General features: G+C 41.7%; 1 protein-coding gene across 1 annotated transcript in view; it reads left to right on the top strand.

Moving 5' to 3' along the window:
• The first annotated feature begins 12042 nt into the window (after positions 1-12042).
• Positions 12043-20000, top strand: part of Apt1 (Acyl-protein thioesterase 1) — a 33901-nt gene continuing 25943 nt past the window's right edge. The window contains exons 1-3 of the mRNA XM_070121404.1: positions 12043-12181; positions 12485-12624; positions 19469-19500. Of these exons, the coding sequence (XP_069977505.1) occupies positions 12556-12624; positions 19469-19500 (101 nt within the window). The 5' untranslated portion in view covers positions 12043-12181; positions 12485-12555. The remainder of the gene's footprint in view (positions 12182-12484; positions 12625-19468; positions 19501-20000) is intronic.

Genomic DNA, 20000 nt, shown 5'->3' with positions numbered 1-20000 from the left:
GAGAGAGAGTAGACAAACTTCTAAACAAACAGACAGAGAGACAGATATATAGGTTAAGAAGTCTCAGAAATCTATAGAAGGGTTGCCAATATCAAAATAAGAACAGGAGATAAGAAATAAGCGCTACATACGGAAAGAGGACTGGGATATAACGTCACTACAGCTTCTTTTATGAGGACTTAGAAAAGCTTTATGAAATATGCCTTATAAAAGCTATCCAAGTAAAACGCTTCATCGAGTTACTGCCACACCAAGGAAAAAAGGAAGAGGAGGAGGAGAATGATACTAATAATGATAACAAGAATAATTATTATGATAACATCAATGATGATAATAATAACAACAATAATAATCATAATAACAGCAATTATAATGATAATCATAATAATAATGTTGATCATGATGACAATGCTAGTAGTAAAATGATGATAACAATGTCAGATACAGGAAACTAGTGATAACTTATTATCTTAAACAATAATAATTGAATAATAGAAGAACGCCAGAATCGATATCTTTTCCGAGACTGAATAGGTCCACAGATCAGATGAAATGTTATCCATCGAAAGCTACATGATTAAAGTAGTAATGAGATAAGATTGACATTTAATAGGTAGCAGACATTCTTTAGGATCATGTGACTTTGTACGACGCTTGTAGAATAAAGTTTAATGATGTGGAATACTTTTGGACCAATAGTGATAGAAATCTAGTTTTGTGTGTCAAATTCCAAAGTGTTAGTAGTTGAAATCAGAGAAAATAGGGTATTACTGGAAATGCAACCCCACACCTAATTTAAAGATTCTGAGCGTACCACGTGGAAGAACACATCATTCTATGATAGTTTTCCTCTATACCATTTTCTGCACAAACTGATAATAATGGTATTATAGAGGGTATAGAATCCCCGATTTCCAGGAGCCGCAGTAACCTTTTTTAAATGACAAAAAGTCGTTAAGAGCGACGGGAAATCAGATGGATTTGTAGCGGATGACGTGTGCGAGGGAAATCAAATGAGCCAATCAGATTCGTGCGTGAACGTGACGTGAACATAGACACTCAATAGAACCTATCAGATATAGTATAGATCAACACGTGACAATAGAAGCTAGGCCTAGGAGAAGGCAGTTGAAATTCAAATCAGTTCCATCATGACTAGACAGTGTGTAAGTTGTGAGAACAATTATTTCAATTATGTCAACAAATTAACGAAGCAAGCTTACCAAATCTACGAGATCACGGTGTATTTGCCAGTGGAAGTACAATGCCTGCACTGTAAGACATCGTGTCATTACCCCCCCCCCCACACTCTGATAGTCAAGGAGGCTGCATGCGCGTTCCCGACTGTTCGGGAAAAGGGGGATAATTTTCACTCGTTTCGGGAAAAAATCCCCGAAAAGAACGGGAATTAGGGGTGATTTTACCGCCATTTTCCCTTCCAAAACGGAAAATAGGGATACATTTTCAGGTGTTTCCCTTCCCAGGATCCCTTCCTTCTCCGAAAGATTTTCAAAAGCCAGCTTTTTAACAACCCAGTTAAGCCCGGTTTATCAACGCTCTGCGCCGTGCTTTTCGTGTCCTTTCTGAAGCGGACAAGATAATGCGGTCCGTCAGGATGTTGGTAATCGTGTCATTTCCCTCTCCATCATGCACCATGTAGTCGAGCAACTCACTCAAGGCACTCAACCCCAGATCAACGCCCACTCTCCGCTCGGGTCTCTGTCATCTCGGCAAAGAACATGGCTCCCGATTCACGAGGTTTGCAGCGCTGACGCCCGGCCCAGCATCTTCCCATTTCAGTCGTTGTGACTAGCACAGGGCTGGGTACTTGTAAGATTTGCAAGTACAAATTTAACAATTTTACAAATGGCAGATTTTAACTGCCAATAGTTAGATAATTTGTACTCACAAAGCTCAACAGGTGGCATGTATCAACTAACCCTTCCTTTAGGGGTAAGCATCCAAGACTCCCTTCAATTAGGGTGGTAAGGATCCAGTCATTCCTTCAAGGGGGTCAATTTCCTCAGAAAAGCCCGCGATTAGGGGGTGCAAAAATGGCCGTTTTCTTCCATTAAGGGGTGATTTCAAAAGTTGGGAACAAGCATATGTACCCCCTCATTACAGACACTAGTGGGTTTGTAATACATGGAAAAGGGTCCTAAAAACAAAACGACGAAAGGGTAATTTTCTATATTACGTCCGCATAACCGATATCGACGATTTTGGTAGCATTGGATTCCTCTCACTCTCCACATTGCAAATATATAGTTTTATTGCGAGGAAACCCCCCGTTAGCGACAAACTTGGCACCGATAGCAGGGGAGGGCATGGAAGGTTCCAGGGAAAATTTGGGGTTAAACAGCACTAATAATATAACGCACAGTGAAAATAACCATGGATATTCAAATAACTTTCCATTGCAAGGGGCTGCGCCCTCTGCAAACCCCTAGGGGGGGGGGGGGGAGGCTGCCGCCCCTCAACCCCCGCCGAGGAAACAAAACCTCCACCACGTATTCCCGGCAGGCTAGAGCGTTACACAATCATCACCGATGTCGGAGCGGCGGGCGTAATATTACAATTACCTCGTAAGATTCCCACTGAATCAGCATATTAACCTTGGCATAGTCAGCATTGTATATAGAGACGATTGTAGTATAATCAGGATGAACAGGGTGGCCTGCCTCTTTCGATGTTACACCGATGGCCTCAAGGTCGAGTTTCCCGTCCTCTGGAATAACGACACCCGTTTTCCTAACCGAAATAACCGTCATGTTCAGAAGTCAGTCGAGTGTGGAGGGTGCTCGTATTCGGAGACGGATTTTCTGCGCGAAATTGCGACTAGCCAGGAAAAAATGCTAGAGATGTGCTTCCGCCACGGCCTCCTCCGTCGGGAGAAAACCTGCGGCAGGTGCGGGCAGCCAGGACGCACCCTACCTCCGGCCTCCTCCGTCGGGAGAAAGCCTGCGGCAGGTGCGGGCAGCCAGGACGCACCCTACCTCCGGCCTCCTCCGTCGGGAGAAAGCCTGCGGCAGGTGCGGGCAGCCAGGACGCACCCTACCTCCGGCCTCCTCCGTCGGGAGAAAGCCTGCGGCAGGTGCGGGCAGCCAGGACGCACCCTACCTCCTTCACATTCTGCGGCAAAGGAGCACCCTCCCTACTAATTAGCGGCATTAATCAATCAGGTTAGTACCTTAAAAATCCTAGGTTATTGTAGGTTATCGGCTCCGCATCTAGTTCGTGTGCTATCCTGCCGTGAATACGTGGTGGAGGTTTTGTTTCCTCGGCGGAGGTTGGGGGGCACAGCACCCTGCAATGGAAATTCATGTGAATAACCATGATTATTTTCACTGAGGTTATATTATTAGGATAATTTTATATATTACGTCCGCCGCTCCGACATCGTCGCCTCCGCTTTTGGGGCCAAGTTTGTCGCTAACGGGGGGGGGGGGGGGTCCGCGCAATAAAACCTAATTTGCATTGTATAGAGTGAGAGTGATACCAAAATCGTCAATATCGGCTATGCAGACGTAATATAGAAATTTACCGAAGAAAGCAGTGTAACTTTATTGTAAGTGATGGCAATTCCTGCCAACTACGGCCTGGAATATCCCGACGATCCCAGTGACCCGCAACCCGGCCCGCGAGTTACCGCGTTAAGGTAAGATGAGGTTAAAATTTCCTGGGTCTAGGCTCTATCCTGCAGTCCAGGCAGGGGTGGGGAGGCGGCTGCGCCCCCCCTCCCTGAAAGAGGGTATAAGAGGGCAAAGCCCGCTATATCTACTGAAAACATGTCAGGTACCTGGTTTGCCTGGGCTCCATCCTGCTGGACCATACGAGGTGAAGCTTTTGTAGACCAGGGGGGCCTTCCCTGAAAGGGGATTTAAGAGGGCGGAGCCCCCTATTCAACCCGGAAATGTGTTAATATGATGTGCTTGCTAGTATTCTACCGATTTTTTTTTTTCGAAATTCCCAAATATGTAGGCCTATAATGCCCTCCCGAGTTATCGAGACCGATATCTATGCTTCATTTGCGAAGGAATGAGTGCTAGATTCGCTAGAAACGCAAGCTGTCATAATTTTCATTACCATACCATGTTTCCTTATAACTCCAGAATCCGTATATCAGATGCGTTACCCCAATATAGAAAATTCCTTTCCTGTCGCGCAAGTGTTGCGTTTCCCATAACCACTGGAAAAGATGCCTCTATTTAAATTGGATATCTATAACACCGCACTACCCACCATAAGATATCAAACGCCATCTTGGATATCATATTCCAAAATACTGTGTACTTGACAAAAATAACTAGTACAGTAAAATAGCGAGCCGTCAATTGCGGCCATTCCCATTACGTCACAGAAATACGCGGTGTTTAGAGACCTGTCTCGTTTCCGATCACGGGACAGCTTTCGCGTCGTGTCGCGAGACACCCTGAAAGATGGAAAAGATGGCACATGTCTAGTTGCCAGAGGCCATTTGTTTTTCCACAAAGCAATTTTTCTATAATAAAGAGTAAGTCCTTATGTTATTTCGCATAATAGAAAAAGAAGAAGAAAAGGAAAAGAGAAATGTAAAAAGAAAGCAAAAGAAAGAGAAAGAGAAAAAGAAGGAGAAAGAAAGAATAAGAGCAAAAGAAAAAGAAAAAAAAGGAAAAGGAGAAAAATAAAAAAGGTTGAAAGAAGAAAGAAAAAGAACAGGAGGAAAAAAGAAAGGAAAGAGATAATCAAAAGATTAATTATTAGTTTTTCCGTCCGTTCTTAGTGTGAAAGCACGATGATCCAGCTGCCTTAGCGAGTGCAAATTTACAGTCTGTCAAACAAAATTGTTATGTATTATGCACGCTTGTCTTGCATAATACATATGTCATGCAATGAGCATGATATTTTCGTTAGTGTCTGTCTGTGTGTAGTTTATAATGTTTAGAGGGGTGTTTCGGTGAATTTAGTCCATCATTTTCTTTGTTAGATTTCCCTTGCTTTCAGAGACGATGTTTATAGGCGTAAATGAATAAATGAGTATAAATTAAAACATATACGAATAATTTTATTAGATAAATAAATGCATGTTATCAAATGATTAAGTAAATAAATGTAAATAAATGAAGTAAGTGAAATCATATAAATAAATGTAACCAAATAAATTAATAATTAAATGTAATTAGCCTTACAACTGAAGAGAGAAATATATGTAATCGAATAGATGAAGAAATAAAAGTAATTAGATAAAAAATAAATATAAAATAAAGAAAATCAAGAAGAATAAGAATAAGAAAAATGATGGAACCTTGGATCGGCGTGTAGAAAAATTATATGTAAAACTCAAGTCATCCACATCTGGGAAAGACTATACATAACTATGCACTTGTTAATCGAGGAGCTTGTGAATATTGCCGGTTTTGCTTTACAGCTGTAGCTTTTTGGAACTAAAAATTAAGAGGGAAAGCAGGGAGCAGAGAGGGTAGGCAGGTAGCAGGTAGGCCTACCTGTAGTACTCACTGTAAATTTGTCATTGCTCTGAAAGACTGATTTTATATTTTTCATATTTTTTCCCGGAATCCAGAATTCATACTCTGATAGAATACAAATAGGAGTAATTTCTTATTTGAAAATACTATTAACAGAAAGGTAATAGATTTTGTTTATTTTCCTTTTTACACGCTTTTTCCCTCCTTTCCATGCCACTAATTACCAGAGTTAAAAGTCAAAAGTTAACAGTTAGAACTATCTTGTTGAAAAACCTGCCAGAAAAAAAAAAAGATTTATCATTTGCGCGTTTTTTTTCTTTCTTTCTTTCTGTCTCTTCTATTTCTTTCATTCGTTATTTATATATGTATCTGTTTGTATAATCTCTCCCATTCAGTCTCTCCCATCCGCTATCTGTGACAGTTTGTCTATGTCGCCCTTCTTCTCTTTCTCACTTTCCTCCTCCCCCCCCTCTCCCCTTCTTCCTCCCCTCCCTCTCCTTTCCCTCTTTCTCTCCATCTGAATATCACCAGTACAGAGTGTTACTCATGGGGTCAGACCGACCGGCAGATTTCTTGATTTGGGACGTGAGCACAACCGTTTCACCAGCAGTGTTGCCATCCTAGCGCTTTTCCCGCATTTTTGAGTTATGATCTAAGGGGGAGAATTCTCGAATGTTTAGTCTATACTTAACTTTTTTTAAGCTCTTTTAAACGGGAAAATAAGGAGTCTAGTGCCTGTTTTGTGAAATACTGGTTATGATGGAGGCGATGGATTAAGAAATATTCTTATCACAAATAAACTGTAACTCACAGTGCGAGGCCATAGGCTGTCTTTGTTTAATGAATCTTGATGTTTGCATCTTTCGAGTTTTCCTCTAATAAAAATAAGAAAACATTGTCCATTGTCGTACATATGCTAACTAGACTTGTACTTGATTTCCCAATTTCTAGAATTCTACATAACGTCTTGTTAATCCCAAATTTAGAACCACGAACAAAAGAAAAAGAAAAAAAATGAATCCACAGGGTCTGTCAGCCTTCCGAAGACGTCATCATGGTGTCAATTGCTTTCCAGTTAGCAGTCGAATTTCCGTAGAATGACAACTGGTACTGACTGAATGGGTGGATGCTTCACGCACAGGGTGATGTGAAGCGATGGTGTGGTAGCCTAGTTAGTGTTAAGTGCTTTGCATGCCTTCTTGCTTGCAGTTGCCACCGCTGGCTAGCCTAGTGCGAAAAAGGGAGCAGCTATGCATAAGGTATAGGGTCATGGTCCACCGGCGTGTGGACACGCCCTGGCCCTGTAACAACTCCTGCCCCTAGGCCCCCTGGGGTTAAAGATATGTATGGAAATGCTGGAAGGAGGGGAAATGCTCCTCCCACCCAGCAAGTGAGGCGGGCAGCGAGCCCCATTGGGAGGGCGACTGCCGGGACACAGGATGGGAACGGGACCCCGTCCCGCCTGCATTCTGATAGTCGCCAGCCTGGAGTGAAGCTTGGGGGGGGGAAAGCCTTCGGGAGCCCCGCAGGTGGATGATGGGTCCTGTAGCCTGCCTCCCCTTTTATATGGAGCGACGTCTGCGGGGGTGGCATAGGTGGCGTCCACCCAAAGTGACTGCGTGAGGCTAAACCTCAGGCGGGAACTCAGGGTGGGGGCTTGGAACATCTGTTCTTTGTGTCAGGATGATCGGTTGCCTCTGCTGTGGAGGGAACTGGGGAAGCTGAGAGTGGAGGTGGCTGCTCTCTCGGAGGTGAGAAGATCTGGCAGCGGCACGATTAAGGTAGGTGGCTACACCTACTACTGGTCAGGCCGCAGCGATGGTCAACATCTCTAGGGAGTAGCCATGGCTATCTCCAGCAGACTCCAGCCCTCAGTAGTAGAGGTTACTCCAGTCGATGAGCGTGTAATGGTAATGAGACTGTAGCTAGCATTTGGCTTCATGTCTCTTATTGCTGTGTACGCTCCTACTGATGTTTGTATTGACGTGAAAGAGGTGTTCTATGTCAAACTAGCATCTGTGTCAGACAGGTGTCCCTGGCGTTATATTCGTGTTGTTCTGGGTGACTTCAATGCGGTAACTGGCTGTGATCGAGCTGGTTATGAGATGTCTGTCGGTCCCCATGGTTCAGAACTGATACAGGTAGTGAGAATAGCCTCCTTTTTCAGGACTTTGCTAGGTCCCAGAAATTGAGGATTTCTGGCTCCTGGTACCAGCGTCGAAACCCACATCGTTGGACTTGGTACAGCGATGCGGGTAATGCAGACAAGGAGATCAACCACATACTCCTTAGCACTTGTTGGAGGATTCTCCAGAACTGCAGGGTGTAAAGGAGTGCCGAGTTCTGTGGTACTGTCCATAGATTGGTTGTGACTACCCTTCGGGTCCACTTCAAAACTCCCTAGCGGTCCAATGATCACCCCAGGGTGTTTCACTTGGACAGGCTGAGGGAGGGTGAGTGTGCCCGGGGGTTTGCTGAGGAAATCTCGGGTCGTTTCGCAGCACTTGACAATTTGATGGAACCTGTACTTCTGTGGGACACTTGATGCAGCTCGAGTAATGATTGGTGTACGCCTGAGAGAAAGACAGAATTTCATACTGCAGGAGACTCTGGATGCCACAGATGCTTGTCGTGTGGCTTGTCTGGCAGGAGACCGGGAGTTGCACCATTCTCAGGTGCGCAGAACTCGGTCACTGTTAAGAGGGGACAAGGAACAGTTTATTAGGAATCTTGCAGAGGAGGTAGGCCATTTTCGTCCTGTATACCATGCCCTGAGAAAGCTGAACTCCAAGCCCTCTTCTCAGGTGACAGCGGTTTGCTTAGTAAGTGGCCAGATCGACTCAGATCCTGTTGCGGTGCGGGAGCGTTGGGCTGAGTATTTTGAGCAGCTGTACCAGGTTGACCCACCAACTGCTAACTTGGATGCGGGTAGTGCCGTGATTCCGTTGCCGGGCCCACCCTCTCTAACTGAAGTTAGGGGGCGATCTCCAAGCTGAAGAGTGGCAAAGCAGCGGGTATTTGCGGCATCCCAGCTGAACTGTTAAAGACTGGTGGGGAACCTATGGCATGTGGGTTGCATGCTGTCCTGGCTGCCATCTGGCGGTCCGGTACCATTCCCCCCGACCCGTTAAGGGGTGTGGTCATCCCTCTCTGGAAGGGGAAGGGGTACCTATGGGACTACAGCAATCACAGAGGCATCACACTGCTCAGTGTACCAGGCAAGGTTCTTGCCCACATCCTTCTGAGACGTATCAGAGACCACCTACTGAGGCATTAGAGGCCGGAGCAATCTGGATCCACTCCTGGTAAGTCCACAATTGACCGTATCCTTGTGCTTCGAGTCACTGCAGAGCGCCGTCGGGAGTTCGGGTGTGGGCTGCTTGCAGCCTACATTGATCTCAAGAAGGCATTCGATGCGGTACACGGATTATTGGACTAATAGCAAGTCTGTATACTGGTACTGAAAGTTCTGTAAAGTGTGGTTGGGGGCCTGTTGAGCTTCTTTCCTGTTAGTTCAGGAGTGAGGCAGGGCTTAGTCCTTGCACCAACACTTTTCAACACTTGCATGGACTGGATACTGGGCAGAGCTACTGTTCAAAGTCAATGTGGAGCAACTCTGGGCAATATCAAGGTTACCGACCTTGAGTTTGCTGATGTTGCCATTCTATCTGAGTGGAATCCTTAGTGGTGGCGCTCGATGCATTTAGTAATGAAGCGAAGACCTTGGGTTTAGAGGTCTCCTGGACTAAGATCTAAGACTTTGGAGACTTGCTAGGAGAACCTGTTCAGTCGGTACATGCTTGTGGCGAGGGCATTGAAGCCACAGAGAGCTTTACATACCTTGGTAGTGTAATTCATAACTCTGGGCTGTCAGACCAGGAAGTCAACAGACGGATTAGCCTGGCAGCAGGAGTCATGAACTCTCTCGACAAGAGTATTTGGAGATGCCGGTACTTGTGCAGAAGGACCAAGCTATGGGTTTTCAAAGCCTTGATAATGCCAGTTTTGCTATACAGTAGTGAAACCTAGACATTATCCAGTGCCTTGGAGTCTCGTCTTGATGCCTTCTGTAATAGGTCCTTGTGTCAGATCATGGGATACTGTTGGCGGGACCATGTGTTCAACTAACGTTTGCACCGTGAGACTAGCACAGGAGCTGTTATCTGCACAATCCATGATCGCCAACTCAGGCTATACGGCCACCTAGCTCGTTTCCCTGAGGATGATCCTTCCCACAAGGTTGTCTCTGTACGAGACAACCCTGGGTGAAGGAGGCATGTGGGACGACCTAGGAGGTCGTGGCTTAGGCAGATCGATCAAACCTGTCGTGAGGAGCTCGAGATGGGCTGAGTCCCTGCCTGGCGGCTTGCCATGAGGGACCCCAAAAGGTGGAAGCAAAGGGTGGATGCGGCCATGCACCCCCGTCGGCGTTAGCCCCCAGATGATGATGATGATGACTGACTGAATAAAAGAAAATGGGTGAGTTAGCTGTTTCCCTCTGTCTACAGAGGGAAATGTCAATGTGGACTGCTTGGTAAGTTTGCCGACTCTATTGAGAGTTTGGCGACTAAACATATATATATGTGTTTGTGCAAGTGCGCGTTTATATATATATATATATATATATATATATATATATATATATATATATATATATATATATATATATAATACATAATCTCACATTCCCTAACTTGTCCTCCCCTCTCTCTCTTTCTTCTTTTTTCTTCTCTCTTTCTTCCTTTTTCTCTTCTCTCTCTCTCAGAGGGACCAATCACGGCGGCAGGCTAATTAGCCACGCCCCCAGCGCTCGTGACCCCTGGTATGTCTTCAATGCTACCCGACACTCGGATCACCGCCTTGATTGGACGGCCCCTTGCTATTTTGAACGAAATTAGGATAATGACCCCACTTGACCTTTCTCAGGTAGAAGGTACATGCTTATAGCCATCTGACTCCACCCGACTGAAAAATACATTCATATCATTTGTATTTCAATTTTATTTTAGTTATCTCTTGATGTTAGAGTTTAATTATATTATGTCAGCTATTACTTCACACTGTTCGTGATTTTCGCTCTCATGATTCATCTATACATGCGAAATACCTCGGTCATCCTATTTCTTTCCTTTCTGACGATAATCGTTATAATGCTGATTTGATTTTCAAACATTTTCTTCCTTAATTAATCTTGACCACGAACCTCATTTCACCATTATTATATGATCCTTGGTGACAACCCCCCAGCTGGGCATGTAATTAGTGTTAAGTAAAACGTTCTGCCGAAGCACACATATCGTCCAGTGCGATCTAGCGCCGCGTCGCTCCCTTTGTTATATGACTATATGTGAGATTATTGCTGGTATTTCCCAAAAAAGATTAGATGCCCAATTTGCATTCTACGTGTGAGCTCGTTCGATGATACCCTTTTCTACGGTGGGGTACTTCATCACTTTTCCTCAAGGAATTTCTTTTAAGTATATATCATTTACAACCACGAAGGTTGTTTTTCGGCTGTCAGTTGTCCAAATTAGCTGACCCAACCCGCTTGCATCATGCATTTCTCTGCAAACCATAGTCTGTTCTGCAACTGACCTGTCACCGTTTCACTCATTTTACGTACTAATTAAAGTACCATTTTTATGATTTCGCATAGTAGTTGATAAATGTTGCAATTGCCGTAAGTTTATTGTTATTAGTGTGAATGTCCTTTTCGTGCAGTCAGCTCGGTTATTATTTTCTCCTCCTCCCCCTCGCTTATTTATTCCAACTCCCATGCCATTCCATATCCTTTTGCTCTCACTCTCGCTCAGATCTATCTACTAAGATTTCTAAATCTAATCTGAACACTAATATGTTTTCTGTATACATAGATGTATACAATTTTATGTGTATATATATATATATATATATATATATATATATATATATATATATATAAACATGACACAAAAAGAAAGGAAACGCGCTGAAGATAAGCTGGACAGAGAGAGTGAAGGTCTTTAGATTATTGTGCAAGAAATAATGATAGTTATTCAGTATGATGTGCAGCGTTAGACTTATTGTTACAGTATTAGTGTGAATTCTGTTTCGAAAACTTTTTCAGACCAAGAACCCTTTCAATGTCTTAACTTTTTTCATTTGTTAATCGAGCTTCAGCAAGCATATTGACACCAACTTCATGTTAAAATTACTCAAATTTTGGGAAGAAATTTTCTCACAGTTTGTGCTGAAATAGAAGGAAGAAATCTAAAATCGTATTTCTCATTTATTCTACCAAGAGAGAGAGAGAGAGAGAGAGAGAGAGAGAGTGAGAGTGAGAGTGAGAGTGAGAGTGAGAGAGAGAGAGAAAACGCTAACGAAAGATGTGATAATGTAAATTTTCGTAAATTATACCGCAATGTGTTCCACTGTGTACAGATATTGGCGTTCTTTATCTTACTGACGTTATTTGTATATCTGTTATTCTTCATTTACTGTATTTCAGTCTATTTACCAAATAATTCCCTGATATTCACTATGCTCGCCCCAACTATCGGGACTATCAAGTCAAGATTACCGGCTAAATATGGCTTCCCCCCGATCAAAAACAATATAAATACGCATCACACTCCAATTTCCTAACCCAAAAGCCCCCGTATTCGAGAGAGGAGATAGACAGCAAGTGGATTGTCCGGCCCAAAAGATTTCCTGCAGGCTTCCTGAGTGCGCAGACGGTAAATATGGCTTTTCCCCAACTAAACTCGGTATATATGTACAGCACATTTCAATATCTCATAGCATATCGCCTTTTTAAACTCAATGGACTAGTAACTTTGAAAGAGGGGATACATATATACATATGATATATGTATTTTTTGTGCAGGCTTCCTGGGTGCGCAGACGGGGAGCGCAGAAGTTATCTGTCCGGCCGGGTGTCTGTCTGTCTGTCTGTGTGAGAGAGGGGGAGGAGAGAGAGAGAGAGAGAGAGACCGTGAAAGCACTCTTCTTTTTCATGTTCGTTTGGGTGTGAACCGAAGTCGAGAAGGGGGAGGAAGAGAGAGAGAGAAGAAGAAGAAGAGAAAGATCAAGGAGGAGGTCCTGCCATCGTATGGGTGGCAACGCTTCGAAGATGGCAGCTCCTGTAGTAGTTAATGCAACGGCAAAGCACACAGCCACTGTGAGTTGGTTTCGCTATCTTTTTTAATAAATTAAGGATGTGGGGATTTGGGGGTCACGTCCAAGAGGCTCTGGGGATGGGATCTGAGAGGGAAAGCAGGGTTTTGGAGGAATTTTTGGACACGGTGTTAATCCTTGGCCAATTGATTGTGGCCGAGAGCCTGTCATTTTCAGGGTTGACTTGTTTCACCCTCGGTAGGGGGCTTATGTAGTGGATATTTGTTTGTAACAGTAAGTATCTACTGGAGAAAAGCAGTGAAAGTGAGATATGTTCTTGTACACTGAAATGGGGTTAGGAAAAAGGATGTTTAGAAAGTGGTTTCTGAGCAACCTGACTTATCACTTTATTTGTTGCTATGTTACTCTTGTCTTTGTTTTGGCTTGCAATTCTTTTATATCTGCTCCATATACAATTCATTATTTTTCTTCCATTTTGGTTCTACTAGTGCCATGTGATTCTTGTTTTCCAGTATGTTTCTATTTTCAGACATTTCTTACAAAGAAAAAAATATTATTGAATGAATTGTCAGTAAACATTTCCAGGCTACCTGCAGTGGCTTTCAAAAAAGTATTATTTTTATTATTTTGTAAATGTATGAGCTATGTTCTGTTAAAAAACACTTGAAACTTTGTAATGAATTCTGAGCAAATAGTAGCCTAGCACAGCCTTAAATGATTACCACACTTGCACCTTTGGCTCTTAGGCAAAGGGCAACAAATGTCCGTCATCTTTACATTTTGGCAAAATAGAGCTGGAAATGATTCCATATGTGTCAGCAGATATTAGGAATATCAACAAGGTCTGCCTTTCCAGAATGTCTAAGAGAGGGTCTCCTTTGCCTCTACTGGAGTACCCAGAATTTGAAGATTTAAGTAAAGTTTCATGAATAAGAATTATTCCTAAATTATGCCTTGATTATTCCTAAACATTTTTAAAAGAGGTAACATAGTATAATCTTATCTTGGTTATGCAATAGATATTGCTTAAAATCATTCAGCAAAATTTTATAACCTGACCAGTTAAAGGCCAATGGCTGTATACTTAAAGAAATTGTAGGATGCATTCGTTGTTAGAAAGAATAATTTTCCCAGAAATAATTGGTATACCAGAATAAGACAAAAGAATATGAACATTCAATTCATGCAACTGACAGTCCTGCAACTGCCATGAAGATTTTAGTGAAGAAATTGTTTTAGTTATTGGTGTAAGCATATACCCATAAGACCCCAACTCTACAAATGAACGCAAACCTAGATATACAAACTACCACAATGATTACCTTATTAAGAAGAAGAAAAAATAGATACTGGTTTTCATCAGTAACCTCCTCCCAAATTCCCCAGCTTATATATACTTTAAACATCATCAGTGACTGAAAAATTTGGTTGCTGTATGACAATTAAATGCTCATCAAAGGCACTCATGTGAGTACACTTTTTTTTTTTCTTTACATTCATGGCGATAGCTACACCATATAGATTGGCAATATTTTTTTTAATTTCAAATATATCATATTTTGGTATCTTAAACATTAATCCGTCATTCTTTTTTTCATTGCCTTTGTCCGGGAATAAATATAATTTTATTCTGTATATAAGCCTAATATACCAACTTTTTAAACTTAGCATCATAAGTTGATAATAATCAGAATATCATTTTCTTCATATCTTCAACAATTATAAGTTCTAGATTCAGTTAGAATTTTATTTGACCAAGATTGGTCATGGATAACTAATCTTGCTTTTGCATCCCTTGACCTGCCTAAGCTCAGGAAGACAATGGTCAGAAATCAAATGAGTAAATGGAGTGTGATAGGCAAATTTAATTTGGAGTTACAAATCTGTAGAGTTACTTGTAAACCTGATAAACTTTTATATGTTTTTGAAGGAACTTGGTAGGTTTTGCAATATACCTCAGCCAATTGCTGGAAAGAAAATGCTAGTGTATCCAAACTCTGAAAAGCAAAGCCTGGTAATGTGTCATACTCTGGAGTAAGCTGATTCACCAAGTTCTCTTAAGAAAACTAAAAAAAAAAAAAAAAGTGATGTTAGAGGCAATGTATTTTGATAAAAAGCAATTAAAAATATTGTAAATATCTTTTGATATAAATAGCTGAGTATCGGCTAGTGAGAATAAAAAAACTTGGCAAATCAGACTGCTCAAGAGCCCAGGGTAGGTAGCCACTTTCTTCCTAGACCTTGGATGCACAACAGGAAGGGTAATTATTGAACCAAGAACTGCACCTGCCTGGTGCTAAGTCTAAAAGCGTTTTAAGCAGGGAAGCGCTTGGGCAAGAATTCTTGCCGATAGGCCAAGCGCTGTACCGTTCTCTGCTTAAGGGGAAGAGTCATCTGTACGTTTCACAAATTACGATTTTTTCAAACTTTGTGTGTGGATACATGACCATGTGACGCACCCAGGGCGCCGGTTGCCAGATGTGTAACACGCTCCTTTCCGCGGTTTAAAGGTCTGGGGTATTTAAATGCCCTTGTGCTGCCACACCCCTTTTTGCTTCATGCTTTGTTTTTCTTGTATTTTCAGCGTTTTTTCGGCTGTTTTTGCGAATTTCTTTGGTATGATACTGCTGTACGATAGTTTAGGCTGCGTTCAGCAGACAGGCAGCAGCAGCAAGGACGGGAGAACAGTGCGATTGATAAAGTTTTCGGGAGTACACATGTTTTGTTTTCAACCTGTTGAAAACCTAACAATATGTCATTTATATATCAGAAATGCATAATATACGATTTATTATGTACTATGATATGTAAATGACAGAGGAACCAGGAGCCTTGACATCTGAAAGTATACTTTTCAGAGAACACTCCCACCTAACCTAACCTAACCTTGACATAAAGATGACCTAAAATTACCTGAACAAGGCCTGACCCTCTACCACAGGACTCATATTAAAGGCCAAGGTATTGTCTAAGTAGATATTCACATTTGGTAATCATTGGTATGACCTTTATGATGTAATGACGATGAATGACAAAAACTGCCATTTTCTCAAAATCATATTTTCACGCATGATAGTAAGGTTAACTTTGTATGTAATTACGCGATTTTAATAATTCTTGTTGCAAAATGATCGTCCAGTTCGTATCTACTAACTGTAGCAAAGTCATGCATTATTTCCACCAAATACATTTTTTACTGAAAAAAATAATGGCGATTTTCGGATGAAAAAAAATGCGCTTCTTTACAAGGTAACTGAAACATTGTCGTTTCAGATAGATTTACATAAATGCTACATTTTGTACTCCTATTTGTTGACTAACTCTGGTCAGAAGGAAACTGCAGTACTATTCATTATAAGGAAACCATAACGTAATTTTTGAATTCTATCATCTCGCTCGTTTTTTGTTTTTTTTTGCGCAAAAATTTACACAGCTTTTTTAATCAAATTTCTTGTATATAAGTATCACATACCCATGCACTTTGTGTAAAAAAATTATTGACCTAGCTAAAAAACTAAAGTGAGCAGGATCGAATAACGAATTTCGTGATCGTACCGACGACTCTTCCCCTTATATCGCTTTCCAAGGCAGGCCCTGTTCAGTGATGCTAGACATGTGGAAGTGTCTTTTTATAAAGTACAAATCATAACAGTTGTTGATGAGCATAGAAATGTCAAAATATACACATGGGTTTTAAAAGCAATATTCCCACCAACAATCTCGGAAAGAGATAACCTATGCACAAGTCGAGGGTGGAGTTTATTTCACTGGCGGTTGGTAACAGTTTGAGCGCGCAGTTCAAAACAACTGACAAGCTAGTGCCGCATCAAGATGGCAGAGTAAATCTACCCAAACATCTTAACAAAGCGCAATATTTTCTCCTATATTCATATAAAGTGCCTCTAAAACAATGACACACACTTTCAATTTACAGTCCTTTCATTCTGATGCATTATCTAAACAAATGACTATCCCTGAATTAAAATATAGGCCTACCCATTCCCAGATATCCAATTTTACGAGGTTAAATATAACAAATCATTGAATACAATATCAACAGAAGAATGTTGCTAGAATTTCTCAGATTTTTTTCACGTGAAATATTCTTTATTTCATAGAATAGCAGATATATTCTCAATTTAGAGAGACACTGAGTTTAACAATAAGAGGCAAATTGTTCGTCTTATAATAATTTATTGTTTATAATTAAAACACTTTTTATTCCCATAATCTCCATTACCTACTTTCGTTTTCAGTTAATTTCAATTTCTTTGAATATGATTTTAAGAAAATTACAGAATCAGATACCATGAAAAAAATATTTATATGATAAGATATTAAGTGGAGTTCCTGGCCAACACCCGCATTTGAAGGATTGTGACCAGTACGGTACGCAACCGACGCTGTTGCCATGGTGAAGGTACACTGCTTGACTTAGCAAGCGCAAGTCTAGCCATCTACAGAGGTTGCTTGAGAAAGCAAGCGAAATGCTTGAGATTTCAGGCAAGAACTTTCCCTGTTTAAAATGCCTTAAGTTGCCTGGGCCTCCATCAATTGTACTCCAGCAAAGGCAATAAACCTTCTCCCCATATGCTATGCAAAACAGCTTAGACTGATGTTTGTTTGGTAGGAAATCACACCTGTGTATCATGCATTTCTACTTTCAGAACTGCACACAAAAAACTCTTACAAATTTTTGTACCTTTTGCTAACTGGGTTAAGCAAGTCTTTTTTTTTTTTGGTGGGGGGGGTACATAGTACACATGCAAATGTGATAGGTCTCCAAAGCCCCAGCCAGGATACACCAAAGGATGTTCAAAGAACTATTGCCAAATTTAAACACTAATGTTAACATATCATGTGATATTTCCTTCGTTTCTTCATAACATTTTCACAATTTGATGTAAAATTGATATCTTTTTTATGGGGCAGTTTACATATGAAGGACTGCAGACCCCAAGACCAATTCTTCACAGTTTTTCAGCTTAAATGTCCAATACCAATAAATGTCAAAATAATTTAGAGGTGGGCTTGTCCTTATACTTAGGGAAGGCAATATGTGCATACCATTTCTATTGGAGGAGATAAGTACTGGCACGCGGGTTGCATGCTGTCCTGGCTGCCATCTGGGGGTCTGGTACCATTCCCCTGACCTGTTGGGGTGTGGTCATCTACAGTCCACAATAGGCTGTATCCTTGCGCTTCGAGTCATTGTAGAGTGCCGTCATGAGTTCGGGTTTGGGCTGCTTGCAGCCTACATCGACCTCAAGAAGGCGTTCAATATGGTGCATTGGGAATCACTCTAGGATCTCCTGAAACTGAGAGGAATTCCAACTAGGATTATTGGACTAATAGCAAGTCTGTATCCTGGTACTGAAAGTGCTGTAAAGTGTGGTGGGGGCCTGTCGAGCTTCTTTCCTGTTAGTTCAAGAGTGAGGCAAGGCTGTGTTCTTGCACCAACACTTTTCAATACTTGCATGGACTGGATACTGGGCAGAGCTACTGTTCAAAGTCTTTGTGGAGCAACACTGAGCAATATCAAGGTTATAGACCTTGACTTTGCCGATGATGTTGCTAATCTATCTGAGTCTTTGGAAACCTTAGTGGTGGCTCTTGATGCATTTAGTAATGAAGCACTTGCTAGGAGAACCTGTTCAGTTGGTATGTGCTTGCGACAAGGACATTGAAGTCACAGAGAGCTTTACATACCTTGGTAGTGTAGTTCATAACTCTGGGCTGTCAGACCAGGAAGTCAGCAGACAGATTGGCCTGGCAGCAGGGGTCATGAACTCTCTTGACAAGAGTAATTGGAGATGCCGGTACTTGTGCAGAAGGACCAAGCTATGGGTTTTCAAAGCCCTGATAATGCCAGTTTTGCTCTATGGTAGTGAAACTTGGACATTATCCAGTGTCCTGGAGTCTCATCTTGATGCCTTCTGTAATAGGTCCTTGTGTCAGATCATGGGATACTGTTGGCGGGACCATGTGTCCAGCCAACGTTTGCACCATGAGACTAGCACAGGACCTGTTATCTGCACAATCCATGATCGCCAACTCAGACTATACGGCCACCTAGCTCGTTTCCCACAGGATGATCCTTCCCACCTGGTTGTCTCTGCTAGAGACAACCCTGGGTGTCGGAGGCCTGTGGGACTTCCTAGGAGGTCGTGGCTTGGTCAGATCGATCAAATCTGTCGTGAGGAGCTTGAGATGGGCTGAGTCCCTGCTTGGCGGCTTGCCATGAGGGATCCTAAAAGGTGGAAACAAAGGGTGGATGCGGCTATGCACCCCTGGCAGCTTTAGCCCCCTAATGATGATGATGAGGATGATACACACTGAAATGTATTTTCCATTCTCTGTGAATCATCTGTTGCAAGAGGTTCAGTCCCCGGCACCACACTCTCCCCAACTCCCACATAGGAAAATAGACTTTCTCTGTATATGCTGTAGTAGCATTGGGCCAATCAAAAGGAGGGAAGATGATAAGACTGTTTACATGTATTTCAGTGTATACTAGTCAGTTTCCTTCACATTTTACTCTGTGATATGTCATTGTACTTCTTATCTAACTGTATAAGTGTCTAGAATAATCTTTAAAACTTTATGGTGTCCACGGTAAAACTGTTGGGATAAGATTTTGTTTTTCAGTACTATATATCTGTAAATGTTATTAAGTTATTGTGAATTTTTAGTCCCATATTCTTGTTCTTTTCTTTTTCTTCTTGTGAGTTCCCACAGAACCTGAACTTTTCTTACTTTGCATCTTTCCTTTTTCTTTCACTATTTTTTCATCTTTTTGATGATATAATGAGTTACTTATCATTGTTTTTAACTAAAGCAATAAAGTTGGTAATGAATGATACAGTACTTTTCTCATATCTTTTCAGGTGATATTTCTCCATGGTCTTGGTGACACTGGGTAAGTTTCCTGAAAATCGGATTTTGCAATAATGATTTCAGAGTGTGAAATACACTTTTCCTTTAACCACCTGCTGATGGGGAGGGCATGTGCATACATGCCATGCCCAGTGTACATTTATCCCCATGTCACCGGGCATGGCATGTACATATATGCCATGCACCGTTGTGTGTGTTGAATTTAGTATTTGCTTTTACATATAGATGGCTCCACAAGTCCTTAGTCACCAGTGAGCCATTTATGTGGACCACCTGTCTCCTGTTTACCCTTTCCCTTGGTTTTCAATAATATTTTCTAGTATTTCATATTGCTTTTAGTAATGTAAGTAACAGTATAGTAATTATATTGTTTATAACAATAATAACAGTGTCAATATTGATAGCATTAGTAATAAAAAGTGTTTTCCCACTTTTTCAAGGGAAAGTGAGGTCACAAGATCTACTGATTGACTCCTTTGTGGCTAAGCATTGGCAGAACCATCTATGTGCAGAAACATTTAA

This window comes from Penaeus vannamei, chromosome 1, assembly GCF_042767895.1.
Source record: "Penaeus vannamei isolate JL-2024 chromosome 1, ASM4276789v1, whole genome shotgun sequence".
Lineage (NCBI taxonomy): Eukaryota > Metazoa > Arthropoda > Malacostraca > Decapoda > Penaeidae > Penaeus > Penaeus vannamei.
The sequence above is the reverse complement of the archived record's forward strand: the minus strand, read 5'-3'. Positions and strand labels throughout refer to the sequence as shown.